Source organism: Silene latifolia, chromosome 5 (assembly GCF_048544455.1).
Source record: "Silene latifolia isolate original U9 population chromosome 5, ASM4854445v1, whole genome shotgun sequence".
NCBI classification, from domain to species: domain Eukaryota; kingdom Viridiplantae; phylum Streptophyta; class Magnoliopsida; order Caryophyllales; family Caryophyllaceae; genus Silene; species Silene latifolia.
This window is the reverse complement of record NC_133530.1, coordinates 90,476,221-90,496,210: the sequence shown is the minus strand read 5'-3', so window position 1 is coordinate 90,496,210 and position 19,990 is coordinate 90,476,221. Positions and strand designations below refer to the sequence as shown.

Below are 19,990 nucleotides of genomic sequence, written 5' to 3'. Positions count from 1 at the left end.
TCAAAAGATTAAATAATACGAGTAAATAAAAGATACTCAAAAACCGGCAAGTTTATACTCGAATCACATTCTGCCCTGATGACAAAAGCGACTCGTAAGAAAAAAAGTTTTTATTAATCAATACATATATTGCCATAATATATCATCAAAGTCTTTTTTCCACGTTTTAGTAAACGTTTGCACGAATTATTAGTATTTTGCCACGAATATTGTTACGTTTATTAGTGTTTTATCACGATTATTGTTATTATTATTATTGTTGTTGTTGTTGTTGTTGTTGTTGTTGTTGTTGTCTTCATTTTTTTTGCTATGTAGTTAATTCAACCTATAGGAACTTTTTCAAAATAGAAATACCTATATTTTTATTTGTGAACTGTAATTCAAGATAGATTGATTATCATTATTTTGAAATATTATGGTGTGAATTATAATTTGTGTTTAATATTAGATATATTGGTTTTACTTTTAAGTTTTACTTTCTTAACAAATAAAAAGCAAATTTTAATATTTACTAGTATGTTGTCCGTGTGTTGAACGGATTCTAAAATAATTGGCTATATAATTTTTCTCGATATAGTTACTCCATACTTATATGATCTTCGGATTGTTTTTTTACTGAGATCTAGAAGGAATACCTAAGCGTTCTAGAATTACGAACCAAGACTGCGTATACGATAATATAGTACTTATAATTTACAAGATATTGCTAACAATAAAATATCAAAGGATAGTATCAAACTACCCAAAATCTCATCAACATTATAACTCTTCCGGTCAATGACCCGATTTAGAAACTAAATTTCAAATCAGAACTCCAGTGAAAAAAATGACCCGATTCAAGCACAATTCAAAATTTTGACCTAAAATAAAATGTTTGTTTCCAATTTTACCCTTCATGTAATTTATATAAACATCTTATTTCTTTATTTGATTTAGTTCTTTTCCTGTTTTTCATCTCCAACATAAAAATAAAAGGGTAACAATGGAAGAACTACAAACCCTAATTAAGCGTGATAAGTATGGATTATTACAAACAATAAACGACAATGAAATTAGGAATATGTTGAATTATGAAGATAAGTAAGGTAAACTTGATACGATGAACTGTAGAATGATGTTGAATCCTGGTGAATTTAATTTAAGATTTCTTTGGGTCCCGCGACGACGAGTTACATAAAGGCGACAACTTTGGAAAGATATACTCAAAAGACCGACAAATCCAAAACAAGCCCACAAGTTTATTAAATAATAAATACTCCATAATGAATATAAATATATGCAAAGGAATGAATTAAACAATACGGAGTAAAAGAAGTACTCACCTCCTCTGTGCTTCTTGTGCTTCTTGGACATGCTGGGGATGTTGTTGGGTCACATCCTCCTCCCAATCTAAGAAAAAATCGGGAGGAGGAGCCTTTCTTTCCTCAGCGGCATAACCTTCTGTTCCTTCTTGAATGGGTTGACTACATTCTTCTTTCGCCCACTAGTAGCCTCATCTTTTGGCATTCTCCTCTTTGCAGATGTCTTCTTTGCAGACGTTGCTACCATGGTGGTGGTGTAATTGTGTATCAGGTGAAGGCAGGAGAAATGAGAAATGCGTATGTGATATGCACAAAACAGGTTGGTGAAAAGAGTATTTAAAAGGAACCCTAGGAAGGAAGCTGTAGCCGTGGGTAGTGCTAGTAAATCACAAATTTAATTATCATTCCTAATCACTGTCTTAAGTGTGGGTAGTGCTAGTAAATCACAAATTTAATTACCATTCCTAATCACTGTCTTAAGTGTGGGTAGTGCACTAGTGGTAGTAAATCACAAATTTAATTACCACTAGTTTTAACCCGTACAAAAAATGCATGGATTTGACGTAATATTATTATCAAATTATAATACACTAATTTGATGTATGGTGATAATACCATTTTATAAATATATTTATATGGATAATTTCACATAATTAAATATTAAAGCACTTGACTAAATTCAAAAGTAGTGAAAATAAATTTTGCATAATTATAATTTAAATGGTTATGAATACCTTTCAATATAAGGCGTGATACAATTTAACTTGTAAGCCCAAAATAAATAATGTGAATGCTTATAATCCCAAAATAATTAAAAATAAGCCCTAAACTAAATTCAAAAGCATTGAATGGCAAATTTATCGCCTCTGGAGTCTGGATTGCTCAACTCGTGTGTGGGTTGGTTCGTGTCCAGAATTAGTTACTGATATTGTAGCCTCTGATTTCATTTTGGCATTTGATTAATAAAAGTATTCCTTTTTCCCCAAAAAAAAATTATAAATGCTTATAAGCCTATAACTAAATCAAGCCCAAATTAGAATTTTATGAGGAACAAATAAAGGAATTGTAAACATAGGACGGAGGGAGTATTATACACTAAACACCTATAACAAAAACCTAATTCCACCGGCCCACCTTCACTAATCTAATACCCTCACTAACAATTTTTGTATCACAATCTAACCCTCAATTTCACTCTATCACTCTATCTTTCCGCCTATGCCTACCAGTAAAAGGATTATAAATCTGATGTACTGCCTCTAATTTTATAGTTTCTGAGCATTATAATAAAGTTTTTGAGTTTTGTTTTAAAGTTTCCGAGTTTCACTATGAAGTTTCTGAATTTATTCACCTAAATATTAAACTCTAAAAAATTACAATAAAACTCAAAAATATTACATATAAGTTTAGTTAAATTTGAGTTTTGACGGAAAAAATATTAAAATCTAACTTATAAACTTTATTATGCTAAAAAAAATACTTATATACTCAAAAATAAATAAAGTTTGAGGTAATAAGCTCAAAAAAATACATATATGCTCAAAAAACAAAAAAGTTGGAGGTAGTACATCCGATGTAGGTTCCTTTTTCTCCTCTTCCTACCCATGTCACTCATTTACCTTCCTTTTATTTTCTATTAAACCTATCACATTTTCCAAAATTCATCTACCATCATCATTCATTGTTTTATTTCTTTCAACACCCTAATTTACATAAAAAAGATCTTCAATAATTTGTAAGATTCATGTAATCATCCTACAATCCTATTAAATTTCAGTTGTTTTATAAACAGCGGCGGAGCCAGAATTTTAAGGCAGCGGGGGCGAAAATTATCGGGGGCGAAAGGGAAATATTATAATGGGGCCTCAAAAAGTTCAAAAATTTTAACTAAAAATTTCGAAATTTTTAAAGTTCAAGGGGTCGCCGCAGCTAGCCCCCTTCGCTCCATCACTGTTTGTAAATCGATATTTTACTATAATAACTCATTTGCATGTGATATCTGATTTAGGAGTAAATATTTTTTTCGTTTTTAAGTCATCATATTAGTAGATGTTAATCTTGTGTATTTTTTTAAACACTACTATAATTTAGATTTGTTTCATTATTATGTACTTAATTTTAGTTTGACTGATTTCTTCAAATATTTACTTCGTATTTCGTATATATCAAGCTATACAACGATTGTTTTTTTTTTTTTAATTTACGTCAAATCGATTCAGTTCTAACTATCCAACTTTTTATTCTATTACCCTGTTTTCTATATTCATCCTACAATTTTTTTCTATTAGCCATTTTCTTCTTTAAAAAAATTCGGAGTTTTTTATTTTATGTTATTTATGCACAGAAAATGTATAATGTATGGTTTTTTTAAAGAATATATTATATGGTTTTGTATTAATGAATTAATTAGAATATAAAATCTGAAAGAAAGAGAGTAATTAATTGCTTAGTGATCGGGTACTCTCCATCAGCAAAAATAAACTTTGCATTTTCATTCCCTAAATTTGAGGAGCCAATAAGATATCTTTAAATATTTTAGCTTTTATAGATAGGGGATTATTGAATTTGAGTAATTAAGAATTGACAATTGAATAATCAGAATAGTAGTAGAAATTTATTAGAGAGGAGAGAGAGAGTAATTAAATGAGATGTAAAACATGAGGGACCCAAACAAAGCCAATTTTCTGAATTTTATCGGCCAATCAGAAGCCTTTAAAAAACTTGGCTTCTATACTATGTAGATTCCTAATCACTGTCTTAAGTAGGATAAAAAAAATCCTAATCACACCTGAGACGAAGTGTAGTACTGTCCTAACTCCTAAGTAGGATAAAAAAAAATTTATCCTACAAACCCAAACCGACTTGTGACTCGACCCGAAACCCGATTCACCCACAAAGCTTAACTGACCCGAGCCCTTGGTCAACCGATTCGAACCCGAACCAATCTGTTGTAAGCAGGGGCGAACGCGGTATTTGAGGAACGTGTAGGCATTTTTAGAGAAAAAATTAACATTTATACATAAAAATTTCATTTTCTTCGTTAAACGTGGTAATATGTCATCCGACGAGCACAAGAATTGGTCATATTGGAGACTTCAATCTTATGTTTTGCACAAAAGCTAAAAACTTGAAAAAGAAATTTATGGCTTCCGTTCTCGTCTTAAAAAAGTATGCTAGACTTTCAGTTTTCTTTATCAATCTACAAACAAAGTAACAAAAATCTCCCAAATTACTCAATAATTCAACATGTTAATATAGAACAAGTATTACTCAATAATTCAACATGTTAATATAGAACAAGTCAGGATAGTCCATGATATTTTTGGGGCCTTGTGTGACATTTATGATACATTTATTAGTGTTATACTTTGTATTTCTATTAAAAAATAAATGGACAATTGAATTTTTTTTTTTCTACAGAAAATACACACATATAGTTTTAACAAGGTGAAAAAATGAACACCTCTATACAATTTAAATAAAAATTTGCGTTTTCAAGTATCATTCATTTCTCAGTATCTTCGTGGTAATTTGCTGATACCTTTGGATAGACGCAGGTTCGAATGTTTTGGTACTAACTATTAACCATATACCTACAAAGCAAGAAACAAATCAACAAGATATTTCAAAAGATCAATCAAGTGATACACTATCAATCAACTCCTCAATTAAGTGATATGTTCATATTGTATTTTAGGAACATAATATTTCAAAGGCTCCATTTCAGCCATAATTGATCCTCCTCAAACATGTATATATACCTTGTAATTACCTCACTTTTATATATTCAAAAAACACACATTAAACCCTTTTTATATGGTATCCAAAGCCCTTAAACGATCCAACAAAACACCCTCCTTCCACTTCTGCCCACGATCTGCCACCTTCAAACGCCGCCACACACCTACTGCTCAACCCATTCCACCACCTGCAATCATGAATCAAACCACCGAGAATCCCGTACCCAACCCCCACGAAAACACCACTCCCCTCACATCGCTCAACCTTAATCATTGGGTAAAACTCAACTCGAACAATTACACATCATGGCGATTTCAACTGACTCATATCCTCTTTGGATTGAGTCTCCTCGGCTTTATTGACGGCAGCCACCCACAACCATCACCCACCATTACCTCTGATGACAAATCAGAGAAGCCAAACCCCGCGTATTATACGTGGCTCAAACAAGACGGCTTAATCCTCGGTGCCTTAATGGGCACTCTGTCCGCCACCATCCAAGCCATTATTGTCCGCGCAACCACCTCGAAAGAGGCGTGGGACATTCTTGCTCACACATATGCAAACCCATCACGCACCCATATCCTACAATTAAAGGATCGTCTCGATTCGATTTTTAAAACTGCTGACCAGTCCATAACCGAATATATGCACGCTATAAAAGCGTGTATCGACCAATTAGCTCTCTTGGGCAAAGTCCTAGACCCCGAGGATGTTGTTTTAACCGCTGCTATTTTAACAATTTTATTCAAGCATAAAAGAAAACAATTCCAAGAATATGATGATGAGCAACAGAGAGGATCTATTCTCGAGAACAATAATGTGCATAGGTTCACTTACAAGAAGCTTGAATCTGCCACAAATGGATTCAGAGAAGAGGTAGGAAGGGGTTCATTTGGTGTGGTTTACAAAGGAAAGATTACCTCTGGAGGTAATTCAATTCTTGTCATTTGTTAAAAAGTTGGATCGAATATTCATGGGTGCTGATAAGGAATTCACGGCTGAAGTGAATGCCATTGGCCTGACTCATCACAAGAATTTAGTCCGATTTATAGGATACTGCAAGGAGGAAGATAAGCGTTTGCTGGTTTATATCAATAAATAATTTAGTCCGTTTTATATGATAATTCGTGGATGTTTCATAGCATGCATACAATCGTCAACATATCAAGTATAAATAATTTCCCTAATCATTAGTAGAGGCCGCCAACGAGGCGGACGGGAATGCATCACTCACTTTGTGGGTATATAAATATTTTCTTTTATTTCATCAAACTCAAAGTGTATCAATGACAAACCTTTAGACATCACCACGAGTGAGCTTCCATTGGTAGCACCCGCAACAGAAGTAACTAGTATTGGTGCCCGACATTGCCCGGGCTACCTCTACTACCTACTATTAATTTTTTTTCCATTAAATAAAATTACTTAAACTTGCATAACAAATAAATTTATCATTAATATATTTTTCTATAACATATACGATGAAATAAATTTTGAGACAAATTCACTACTCCTGCTATTAGTATTTTACTCTTACTAATGAAACAATAGTAATAGCATTTCACTACTTGCCCGTAATCATTGTTACTTTCACTACTCCCGCTGTAATTATTGTTACTGTCACTTCTGCCGCATTAATATTGATAATTTCACTACTCCCGCCATAATTATTGTTACTTTCACTATTGCTGCATAATATTGATTATTTTACTACTCATGTTGTTGTTTCTACCACTTTTACTAATATCGCTGATAATATTGTTACTTTTGCTATTCAAATGAGTGATTACTATCATATAACTATATCCATTCTTTTCTTTACTGACGAAATTACTTTTACTACTTGGCATGCAATTTTAAGAGGATTATATATTATATATAATATTGGCATAAATCAAATCGAAAGAATTATGCAATATATTATATATTATGGAATCTAACTTGAATTATTTATAACTTATATTTTATTTTTGTATGTTAAATAATTAACATCTCTATACATCTAATAAACTACAAATAAAGTTTAATAAAATTGCATAAATTTTAAATTTAATATATAATTTATGATGATAATAATAATTAATACCATAAATGTACCTCTACTTACGATTAATTTTTTTTCATTAAATAAAATTAGTTAAAGTTGCATAATCTATAAATTTATCATTAATATATTTTTCTATGACATATCCTAAAATTACGATGAAATAAATTTTGAGACAAATTCATTACTCCCGCTATTAATATTTTACTCTTATTAATGAAACAATAGTAATAATATTTCATTACTTGCCCGTAATCATTGTTACTTTCACTACTCCCACCTTAATTATTGTTACCGTCACTACCGCCGCATTAATATTGATAATTTCACTACTCCCGTCTAATTATTGTTACTTTCACTATTGCCGCATTAATATTGATTATTTCATTACTCTCGTTGTTATTTCTACCACTTTCACTAATCTCGTTGATAACATTGTTATTTTTACTATTCAAATGAGTGATTACTATCATATAACTATATCTTTTCACCAAAAAAAAATCATATAACTATATCCAATGTTACTACAATTCTTTTCTTTACTAACGAAATTACTTTTACTACTTAGACATGCAATTTTAAGAAGATTATATATTTATATAAATATATTACATATATGCATTAAATCAAATCGAAAGAATTATGCAATATTATATATTACGGAATCCAACTTGAATTATTTATAACCTACTTATTATATTTTTGTATGTTAAATAATTAACATCTCTATACATCTAATAAACTACAAAGTTTAATAAAATTGCATAGATTTAAATTTAATATATAATTTTATGATGATAATAATTAATACCATAAGTGTGCATGTTTATACTAATTAATTATTTTATTTTAAGAAATTGACCATCTTCTAGTCTTCTATAAATATTTAGGAAAATTACCAAGCATCTTAATTAATTATTTTATTTTAAGGAAATTGACCATGTTTTAGTCTGTTACAAATGTTTAGGAAAATTACCAAGCTTCTATATAATTTAATTTTAACCCAAACTATATAATATTTGCATTGAGATCCCTTAATCGGGTCCATCACACGGTGCTATTGATTTAAAACTATATAGTATAATTAATTTGTATAACTTTCTTTAATTACATCAAAGTCCCTTGGTTTCTGGATTTAATATATAGTACTAGTATTGGTGCCCGGCTTCGCCCGGACTATCTCTACTTACCATTAATTTTTTTTTCATTAAATAAAATTACTTAAAGTTGCATAACTCATAAATTTATCATTAATATATTTTTTATAACATATCCTAAAATTAGGATGAAATAAATGTTGATAAAAATTTACTACTCCCGCCGTAATTATTATTACTGTCACTACTGGCGCATTAATATTGATAATTTCACTACTCGCACCGTAATTATTGTTACTTTCACTATTGCCGCATTAATATTGATTATTTCACTACTCCCGTTGTTGTTTCTACCACTCTCACTAATTTCGTTGATAATATTGTTACTTTTACTATTCAAATGAGTGATTACTATCATATAACTATATCCAATGTTACTATAATTTTTTTTTACTGACGAAATTACTTTTACTACTTAGCATGCAATTTTAAGAGGATTATATATTTATATTACATATATTACATATATGCATTAAATCATATCGAAAGAATTATGCAATATTATATACTATGGAATCTAACTTGAATTATTTATAACCTACTTATTATATTTTTGTATGTTAAATAATTAACATCTCTATACATCTAATAAACCATAAAGTTTAATAAAATTGCATAGATTTTAAATTTAATATATAATTTTATGATGATAATAATTAATACCATAAGTGTGCATGTTTATACTAATTAATTATTTTATTTTAAGAAAATTGACCATCTTCTAATCTTCTTTAAATATTTAGGAAAATTATCAGACATCTTCTTTCTTTTAATCTCCTTGAAATTGACCATCCTAATTAATTATTTTATTTTAAGGAAATTGATCATCTTAATTAATTATTTTATTTTAAGGAAATTGACCATGTTTAAGAAAATTACCAAGCTTTTATATAATTTAATTTTAAGCCAAACTATATAATATTTGCATTAAGATCCCTTAATCGGGTCCATCACACGGTGCTATTGATTTAAAACTATATATTATAATTAATTTGTATAACTTTCTTTAATTACATTGAAGTCCCCTGGTTTCTAGATTTAATATATAGTATTGATTGATTGATGTAGAAATTCTTTTCCCATTGCTCCATGATCCATTCCTAAAGATATTAACCATCAAATCCATCAAAGAAAGATCAATTCACATAAGCTTAATATGAATAGACTACTTTGCACAAAAGCAGCCTACCTTGTGCAAGAAATGGGGTGATAACTAGTAGTATCATATTAACCATCAAATCCATCAACAGAGGGCTCTTATATTTTGTTTTAATTCTGATTCTGATTTGTATCATATTGGGCTATTCGCTTATTGACTCGTTCCATGTTATAAACGGTGATAGGGCGTCACCAGGTGGCACCGAATTTAAGTGCCACCCTAACTAAAATAATATAATAAATAAAATGAAAGTTTCACCTTTAATTTTTGCGCCAAAATTACAAAGGCTAAAAATGTAATTAAACTACGTACTTCTTGTTGAGTGTTTGAATCAGTCGATGATTGTAAATTAAATCAAAATTTTGAGAATGAAATTGTTAAATCAATCAATAATTATTGAATGAATCCATAATAAGGTATGATCCATTACAAGTAAAATCATTATTTAACAAGATGTTGCATCATATTTCTATGTATATTTTCTGATCATCACACATTCTCATTTAATTGAATCGTATGCACTTGTTCTTAATTTCGACCAGAATCTAACACACGAAAATTAATACACGAGCCTTAGGATGATTAAGGAGAAGACACAACATATTTACCAATTGCCAATCTCTCTTCCTTGTTAAAGAACTACTAACCATTTACTGCATGAGATACCAAAGCCACGACGCCATTGAAGATTACAAATAGATAGTGGACATGTTAAAATACGCTTGATGTTTCATTGCTAGAAGATCTATTTAATTACTCCGTGCAATTTAGCTCTAAAACTTCAATTAATTAGATGTAGTGCTTGATATAAAGTTCCAAAAATACTCTTTATTATATAACTAATTTGAAATTCAAAATCTTGGAGAGAAAAACAAAAATGTTAAGTAAATTACAATAATGCCATCGGTGGCGCTCAAATTGAGTACCACCGTGTGGCGCCATCTCATTTTCCATATATATATATAGAAGAATTGCGGAAAAAAAAAAGTACACATATATCTCTGTTAGGGTTTGGTGACTTAAATCACACGTTATCTAAGGAAGATGGTTCGCAGGGTTAACAGCAGAACCAGACGACGTAAATCCGGCGAGAATGGAAAGAACAAAGCTCCACGGCAAGAGAACAAGCAGAAGAAGAAGAAGAAGAATGATCTCGACACAAGGTACGCTTTTTTATTCATAATAAGTGGCGATTATAATAATACACGAATTGAATGAACAAACGAACATGAATCATGATTATTACTGTATTTTTTAATCCCTATCATCATCATCATCATCTGCAGTTACCTGGCTGATAAGACGAGTTCAGATGATGATGATTCAATGGTCTCGATACCTAAAAAGGTAATCAACAATGAAAAAGCTGTGGTGAAAAGGAGGAAATTTAGCCGAGATCCAAGACTTGGCGCTGCTGAAAGGATTAGGGAGTCCTTTCGCGAAGTAATGTACGTGCTTTTATTTGTTTCATATTCATTTCACTTTCATGATGATTATTTTATGAGTTTGATTTGATCCCAGTGAGGACTGGGATGCACCTTTAGAAGATGGAGTCTGTCCAGATTACAGTGACCTTTTCGATACTCCTGGTATTGATATGCGCAAAGAGGATGCTGAATGGGAGGATTACTGTAAGAAGAAAAATTTTCCCAAAAGGTACGTCCGACCCCAAACCTCCCCCCACCCCCACCGTGCTTAACTCTTATTTTGGAATTTCTTGGTCATTTAGCCAAAACCAAGTAATAGCTATTTCAACATCTTATCTTAGGATTCCTAATAAGTGACAAGCCTCAACTATGGTTACCGCGTTAGGTTGATCTCGACATCTTCCCACAAATCGGAGGGTTTAGATACCCATATGTTAATTTATGCTATTAGTAGGGAGGCCTCGAGCTCCTTTAATTGCTCCATCTCCTTTAATTTCTTTTTTTATTTCACATGCGAGTTGGGTGTGTTTTGTGTTCGAATATTTTACTTACATATATATGGGTGTTGATTTGTGTTTATGTTATTCAGTTACAATATATTTAGGCAACCAAACGAGCCCTTACTAACAAATATTCTTTCTGTCCTGGAATTTTAGTGGTGAAGAATGGTTTGCGAAATTTGATGTAAATTTGAAAGACCTTGAGGAGAATGAGGAGGAGTACCTTACTGAAAGAGATCATACTAGAGCATCACAAGCTCTGAAATTCTACAACGACAAACATGTTTGTATTCCTTATTTCCTTTTTCTTGTTAATATAGTTTATTTTTCCATCCATTAAAGTTCTGAATTTGCTTTATTGGCAATATATGAGTTTTTGTTTTATTTGAGAAATGCGACTAACTAATCAAGTACGGAAGAGTAAACAATATAGACAACGAATTTCCTTTGTGTCTGTGTCATTTTATATTTGCCTTGAAATATAATTAATTATTTCCGTGGGGTTCAATCTTTTACTGATTACAGTCCACTAACTATGTGCTTGAGGAGACCCTTGGGAGCTACAGTGGTGAATTTGATGATGGATTTTGGGCCCACTGCAACTTTCGAGCTAAGAATACTACTGCTGGGCGCCGCCCTGTGTCTCGTCTCTTCTTTGCAGAGTTGTTTGGTTATCTGGGTGAATACGAGGTCGATTCTTGTGTTACCTTGGATGGCCCTGGCCGTTGTAAGTCCCAGCTTATAAATTTTTATTGATAGCAAAATATTAGCAGCAGATTGATTGTGTTTTGATTCTGTTGTTTGTCGTCTTTGTCCATCAGGTCGTGACGTTGTTCATGGCTGTGAAATATGTCCCAAATGGGTCCGCCATCCTGTCAATGAATTTAAGAACGGCCACCCTGACGAGTACACTATTTGTTGACGTCTACAGTTTCGGGGTTAGAAATCATTTGTTGTCGAAGGTGCAGTATGTAAGGAACAAACTGCTTACGAAACAACAATTCTTACGGTTGATACCTAGTTTTGATTGCTGTCATTTATTTTCACAAATCACATATACTTCATATATATTCGTTTCACTCATATTTTGAGATTTCCTTGCGCTTTCTCTCTTCCGTTTTCCACAATTGTGATGTCATTTTTTTTTTTACTGTTGTGGTCTTAATAAGTTGCTAAAATGGCAAACTATAAAGGGTCAATACTCAATAGCAGGTCTTATCTCCGAGGCGGGTCTTTTGAACTAACGTGTTGAATATTATACAGTAACTACACTAAGCAATCTTAAGAGCAGCTAAAGTCTTATTAAGACTTTTCTTAAGAGCAGCTAAAGTCTTATTAAGGTAGGTAGGTAATTTTCTGTTTCGTCAGCTATATACAGTATAATCTATCTCAAAATTTGGCAACATCTGAATTCAGTTTACCAATGGCTTGGCCTTTATCTTGTATCCTCGTCTTATACTTAGCAATAATCTTCATGCAATCTTCATCTATTTCTTCACAAAATACTGGCAAATTTTCGATAGGGCAATCCCTTATAGCCAACTCTAATGGGACTGCAATTCTCTCTCCGTCAGGCGATTTTGCCTTTGGCTTTCACCCGTTTCCTACCAACAATAACACTACTACTGCTGATAATCTCTTCTTACTTTCCATTTGGTATGCTAAGATACCTGATACAATTGTATGGTATGCAAATGATGGTAACCTGTTTCACGGGATCGAAACTAATCTGAAAATGGTGATGAGGGTCTAATTCTAAGTGATCCTCAAGGAAGTCACGGAATACTACGATTGAATTTAGTAGCGGGGCCGCTCGTCGATTCGGGTTCATGAATGATCGGTAACTTTGTTCGAAAAGTAGCACCAATGATACTCTGTGGGAGACCTTTAAGTTTCCAACAGACACCTTGCTTCCTTCACAGGTTTTGGAAGCAGGTACGGAGGTTGATTCTCGGATGTCAGAGTCTAATTTCACCAAAGGAAGGTTCCAGCTCCGCTTGCTTGATGATGGAAACCTCGTCCTTAATACTAGGGATGTAACTACCGATTTTGCCTATGATCCTTATTATGTTAGCAACACTAATGATTCCAAGGTTGATCTCATGAGTAATATTACCCTATCAACCAAGGTTTATTATCAGAGAGCAACACTGAATTATAACGGGGTGCTAACCTGGTATTCCTACCCAAGAGCTTCAACTGGAGACTCTGGAGTCGATTGGTCCGAGATTAAATCTTTACCTGATAATATATGTACGATAGGATCAAATGATTTAGGCAGTGGAGCTTGTGGCTATAACAGCATTTGCGTATCGATGATCATCAACACTTGTGTGTAATCGCCCGACTAAATACTCGTTGTTGGATCCTAATGATATTCGTGGGAGCTGTAAACCAGACTTCATCCTAGACAATTGTGAAAACTTTGAAGGTGGTGTGAAGAGTGAATACGAGTTGATCCAGCTTAAGAATACAAATTTGATGTTTGGAGATTACGCAAGGCTTAATACTTCCAGTGAGGAGGATTGTAAGAACTACTGTCTGAATGATTGCTTTTGTGCTGCTGTCATTTTCGGTGGTTCGCTTGTTGGAAGAAGAGGTGGCCTATCTCCAACGGAAGACAGGCGGTGGCAATTATCGGTGACTTGGCTTAAGGTAGGAGTCGGTAATGCTAGTAGCGATCCAAACAGTCTTTTCATTCCTCCTGAAGTAAAATATAAGAGTAATGCTCTACTCAAAGGCTTATTGGGTGGTTCCGCAACTGTCAATTTTGTTGTTTTAACCGCTGTTATTTTAATAATTTTGTTCAAGCATAAAAGAAAACAATTCCAAGGATATGATGAACAACAGAGAGAATCTATTCTCGAGCACAATAATGTGCATAGGTTCACTTACAAGAAGCTTGAATCGCACGAGATGGATTGAGAGAAGAGGTAGGAAGGGGTTCATTTGGTGTGGTTTACAAAGGAAAGATTACCTCGGAGGTAATTCATTCTTGTCATTTGTTAAAAAGTTGGATCGAATATTCATGGGTCTTGATAAGGAATTCACGGTGAAGTGAATGCCATAGGCCCGACTCATCACAAGAATTTAGTCCGCTTTATAGGATCTGCAAGGAGGAAGATAAGCGTTCTTTGGTTTATGAGTACATGCCCAACGGATCTTTATTCTTGATTATCTTTTCGGTAATTCAAGGCCAAGGCGGCAATCCCGGTCCACATTGCTCAAGGGGTTGCCATAGGGCTCTTGTATTTGCATGAAGAATGCACGGTCGGATCATCCATTGTGATATCAAGCCACAGAATATACTTGTTGACGGCCATTACAATGCTCGCATCTCTGATTTTGGGTTAGCAAAGCTTTTGGTTTTGAACCAAACACAGACTAACACAGCGATACGAGGGACCAAAGGATATGTTGCTCCTGAATGGTTTAAGAATAAACCGGTCACCATGAAAGTTGATGTGTACGGTTGGGTATGCTGCTTTGTTGGAAATCATTTGTTGTCGAAGGTGCGTGTGTATGGAGCTAACTGAAAGCGATAGAGCAATTCTTACAGATTGGGCATTTGATTGCTATCAATCTGGTATGTTGGATTCTCTCGTTAACGATGACATGGAAGCGTTGACTGACTTGGCGAGACTGGAGAGGTTTGTCAAGGTTGGGCTTTGGTGCATCCAAGAAGACCCGAATCTACGGCCGACTATGCAGAGGGTTAATCAGATGCTTGATGGAGTTGCCGAAGTGCCAGATCCTCCTTGTTCAACCTCATTTTCTGTTACAGTACAAGTTTAATACCTAAGTATCTCTGGCAAATTGAGGGCAAATTTCGATTTTCATAACCAGGTTTTTCTGCATTTTGCTGGATGTTTGGGTATTCTTCCCAGCCGTTTAGATTCGGAATTGTAAAGTAGATTACATATGACACTTTGAGAGCATAATAATGAATAATCCAGCTCTGTTTTATATATATAATCATGTATGTGTTTCTTTCAGCTATTATTTCATTAATCTTTGTGGATTATATATGTACATTTGTGTGCATCATTTAACACTAGTATATTAGTATGATTGCTGTCTTATTTGTTTTAACTTATATTTTGAGATTTGATAATGGAATCTTAACTGCAGTTGCGAGCAGTAGGAACGTAGTCAGTAAAATTTCTAAAGTAAGCCCCAGCTATTCTCCTGCTTGCCTGGTTTATGTAAGAGAAGCTCTGAAACGAGACATACTTTCTGGTTTATGATAAGAGAAGCTCAAGAACCACATCCATTGACATTGTCAGTTTAATGAGTCATTTTGCTTTATTCCATCATAAATACATCTGTTGGCTTCATTGGAAATCGAAAAAAATTGTGGTCTTAGTAAATTGCTCTATTTCGGATGATATTCAGGTGTGCAGCTGCAGCGTCCTTTAGATGTAACTGCACAGTAATGAAACAAAATTGTTGATGTTAGACTAATTAGCACTCATGGTATAAATTTCTTCTATCAACCATTTGTACAAAGTTTTTAATATTTAGGAGGTGTTTGGTTGGCTCTCTTGGAATGGATTGAAATGGATTTGCTCCATTCCAATGTTTGGTTGGAGTCTTTTGGAATGGAGTTAGATACCCAATGAATTCTAACTCCATTCCATCCCCCTAGAATCTCATACCCAACTTCCACCCTTGGTATCAAACTCCATTCCACCCTTTTACAATTTTAAGATGAACCAAACAAGTTTATGAGGGAATGGATTTAGAACCCTATACCATTATGGATTCATATTCCAATCCATTTCATTCCATGCTACTGAACCAAACGCCCCCTTAAAGAATCAGTCAAGATGACGTAGGTGATGAGCACTTTATTATATTGCAGGAAGAAGACCTATCAGACATATCGGTGGACTTGGAAAAGTCTAGTCTGATTTAGCGCAGTTGAAGTCCTAATAAGACTTACCAGTCATATCGGTGGAATTGGAAAAGTCGAGTCTGATTTAGCGCACCTAAAGTCGTAATAAGACTTATCAGTTTCTTTGATAGATTTTATAAAGGGAGGGTTCATAAAGGTAATTGTATTATTGTGTCGATCTCATGAGAATACATGACGATATATATAATAGACGACGATACTCTAAACCCTAGACGGTAGCCGTCGTAACTCATAACCTAACCCTAATGATAGTCGGCCCTAATAGGCCTAATATCCTAATACCCTCCCGCAATCGTAAAGGCAGTACATAGTACTAACTTTAGGATTGGAAAATTACAATAAAATCAAGATAAAATTAAAATAAGAAAAATCAATCTTCATCGACTTCTTCGTCTTCATTATCCATCTCCGTCTTCGCAAGGTCGGTAAAATAAACGAGTATTAAGACTCGTTACACTACAAGAAAAACTAAAACAGGCGACCGAAATTTGGCGACTGATATATTTAGTCGCCAATTTGGCGACTGATTTTCAAATTGGCGACTGAAATCAGTCGCCAATTTGGCGACTGTCTTTTTTAAAAAGGGAATCAAACTTGGCGACCGAGATTTTAAATTTGGCGACTGATTTATGTGTAGTCGCCAATTTGGCGACTGAAATTCAGTCGCCAAAATTAATATCAGTCGCCAATGTTTTTAGCATAAACCAGGCTGTCAATTTTTAAAAAGAGAATCAATTTGGCGACCGCGTTTTAAAATTTGGCGACTGATTAGAGTGTAGTCGCCAAATTTGGCGACTGAAATTCAGTCGCCAAATGGCTAATCAGTCGCCAATTTTTTTTATAGAAAATCTCGGTCTCCTCTCTCCTGCTTTACTCTTTCGAAACAAAAAAAAAAAAAAAGAAGGGGAAGCAGCGGGCGATTGGCGACGACAACAACCACAAAAACAAACCACCACCACTTCCACCACTTCCACCACCGTGACCACCATTCTCATTGCCTCCATCACTCTCTTTAATTAGGTTAGTTTTTTTTTGTTTAATTTCAGTTTAATTAGTTTAATTTGTTAGATTAATTTGTAGTTAGTTTGATTAATTTGTGGTTAGTTTGTTAGATTTATTTGTAGTTAGTATGTTAGATTAATTTGTAGTTAGATTTAGTTTAATTTGTGTTTGAATTAAAAGGGAATGATTAAGGGGGTTTGTGTTTAGGTTTAGGGTTATGGGTGGGGGTTTGGTCGGCCGTGGGTGGCGGTGGGGGAAGGGTGGCGGTGGGGGAAGGGTGGCGGTGGTCCGTCTCATTATTATTATTATTAGTATTAGTATTAGTATTAGTATTATTATTAGTATTAGTATTAGTATTATTATTATTATTGTTATTATTATTAGTATTAGTATTATTATTATTATTAGTATTATTATTATTGTTATTATTATTATTATTATTATTATTATTATTATTACTAATTAAACCGCCTTATTATTATTAATATTAAGCTAAGTGAAACCGTCTTTTGCATTAATGGAAATAGCTAAGTGGAACCGTCTTTTGGATTAAGAGAAATTATCTATTAGCTAAGTAGAACCTTCTTTAGGACTTGATTTTGATAAATTTAGTTTGATAATTCATGTTATTGATGAATTGAGGTAGAATAACCTTGTTATTTTTGTTTTTCTTTTCTCTTTTCGGGGGGTTGTCATCATATGTTGCTAGGCACCACCGCACGTGTAGTTGTTGCTTCTTGTTTTCTTTTCATTTTTGCTTTTATTTGATTAGGTAACCTCCTCTTACCAGTTACTTTTTAAATTTACTAATTTTAGTTCAAATTATGTTACGGACTTTAGGATAGAAGCCTTTACTATGTGGTTGAATTGGGCTATTGATTGACTTAATTAATTTAGTACTTGATTGTGTTGTTGTTTGATTTGATGTTGACTTAGTACCCGTTCAAGAATTACTCATTAGGAGTAATTCTTGAATAGTCCCCATTTTGGGACTGTCTTTGTACGTTTCAAGTCATTTAGGTAGTAAACACGTACTTGTGATTTATTAATGAGGAATGAGTTTGGTGGCGATCCCTTTAATGTTCTCCGAATACATGTATATGTAGACCTGGCAAAATCAACCCGGCCCGATTGACCCGACCCGAAAAGGATGACCCGAGACCCAAAATCGACCCGAATTGCTGAACCCGAATGACACCCGAAGCCCGAGGTGACCCGACCCGACCCGAAAATGACCCGAGCTTTCATGGACCCGTAACAGACCCGACCCGAAATGACCAATCCGAAACCACTCAACCCGAAAATGACCCGACAAAATATAACTTTAATTGACCCTAATAGACTTGAAATGTCTCTCTTCATTAATCTTTGACCGAAAATGGCTCGACCCGAATTAACCCGACCCGCTTGACCCGAAACACACCCGACCAACAAACCCGAAATAGACCCGTAACCCGAAATGAACTGACCCGATCCGAACGAACCCGAAAATTTGAGAAACCCGAAATGACCCGAGCCAAACTGGCCCGACCCGAACCCGACCCGGTTGACCCGTTTGCCAGGTCTATGTATATGTGTGTTTGGAGAACTGAAGGGAATTGCTGCCGAATTTTTTCCTCATTAATAAATTACAAGTGTGTTTGCTAATGACTTGAAACGTACATTGACGGGTTTAGGTTGGAGTGATAAGGACCCCATTCGAAGATGGATTACTTATTGACAATATTTATATATTGTTTTCATATGTTTATTGTATAATGTGGAGTATAATGTTTAAATTTTGTATTTAATATTATTGTTATTTTTTAAAAATGTTTAAATTTCTTTGGGGTCTTCTTTAGATTAAAATGAAGAGATTGGAACGTTCATGGATGTATGAAGGAAGATTAGACCATTCCAATAAGAAAAGACGTCCTACCGCTAGATTTATAAAGGGTGTTAGCGAGTTTATTGAATTTGCTAAACAACAAGATGAATATGACTTGGTAGACAAAAAACTTAGGTGCCCTTGTGCCAAATGCAAAAACACGAAATACCGACTTGACATTGTAGTAGAAGAACATCTCATTATAAACGGGTTTAAGCCAAATTATTACAATTGGATTTCACATGGAGAAGCATATTCTCCAATTCATGAACAAACTCACACCCAACAAATACAAAATGATGAGAACCCATATAGAGAGATGGTTGTTGATGCTATGGATTCCACTATTTTTAATAGTGATGACCATACAACTATTTCTGAAGAACAACCGCCACACCCACAAGCAAAAGCCTTTCTTGACATGTTAAAAGCCTCAGAAAAACCCTTGTATGAAGGAAGCAGAATGACATTGTTACAAGCCGCTTCTAGGCTAATTACCTTGAAATGTGAGTTCAATATGCCATTTGTTGCTGTTGATGGCATTGCCTCGTTCCTTGAGGAATCTTTCCCCGATGATAATATCATGACCCGAAGTTTCTATACTACCAAAAAAGTAGTTAAAGGTCTTGATTACCGCATGAAAAGATTGATGCATGTCTGAAGGATGTATGCTATTTTGGAAAGATGATGCTTTGCTTGACAAATGTAAAGATTGTGGGGCGGATAGATATGAGACAAGTGAAGGAGATACAGTTTTGGTGTTGAAAAAAGGCAACGGTAGTAAGAGGGCCAAAAAGAGTAAGAAACCAATAGCATGTAACCAATTGTTTTACTTTCCTCTCGCACCAAGACTTCAAAGAATCTATGCCAC

General features: G+C 33.9%; 2 protein-coding genes across 3 annotated transcripts; both read left to right on the top strand.

Moving 5' to 3' along the window:
* Positions 1–10,392: 10,392 nt before the first annotated feature.
* LOC141656253 (uncharacterized) lies at positions 10,393–12,418 on the top strand. Of its 2 annotated transcripts, XM_074463081.1 has the most exons (7): positions 10,393–10,568; positions 10,692–10,853; positions 10,927–11,061; positions 11,489–11,615; positions 11,858–12,059; positions 12,154–12,294; positions 12,354–12,418. In XM_074463081.1, the coding sequence occupies exons 1-6, from the start codon at positions 10,450–10,452 to the stop codon at positions 12,252–12,254; spliced, it is 846 nt and encodes a 281-aa protein (XP_074319182.1). In that variant the 5' UTR covers positions 10,393–10,449; the 3' UTR covers positions 12,255–12,294; positions 12,354–12,418. The 2 variants fall into 2 exon arrangements, with proteins under 2 accessions (XP_074319182.1, XP_074319181.1); XM_074463080.1 differs by having other exon boundaries at positions 12,154–12,386.
* A 337-nt stretch (positions 12,419–12,755) lies between these two features.
* On the top strand, positions 12,756–14,257 carry LOC141655754 (G-type lectin S-receptor-like serine/threonine-protein kinase LECRK3). The gene is made up of 3 exons (XM_074462815.1): positions 12,756–13,013; positions 13,255–13,663; positions 13,764–14,257. Exons 1-3 carry the CDS (start codon positions 12,756–12,758, stop codon positions 14,255–14,257), a joined length of 1,161 nt encoding a protein of 386 aa, XP_074318916.1.
* The last annotated feature ends 5,733 nt before the right edge of the window (positions 14,258–19,990 follow it).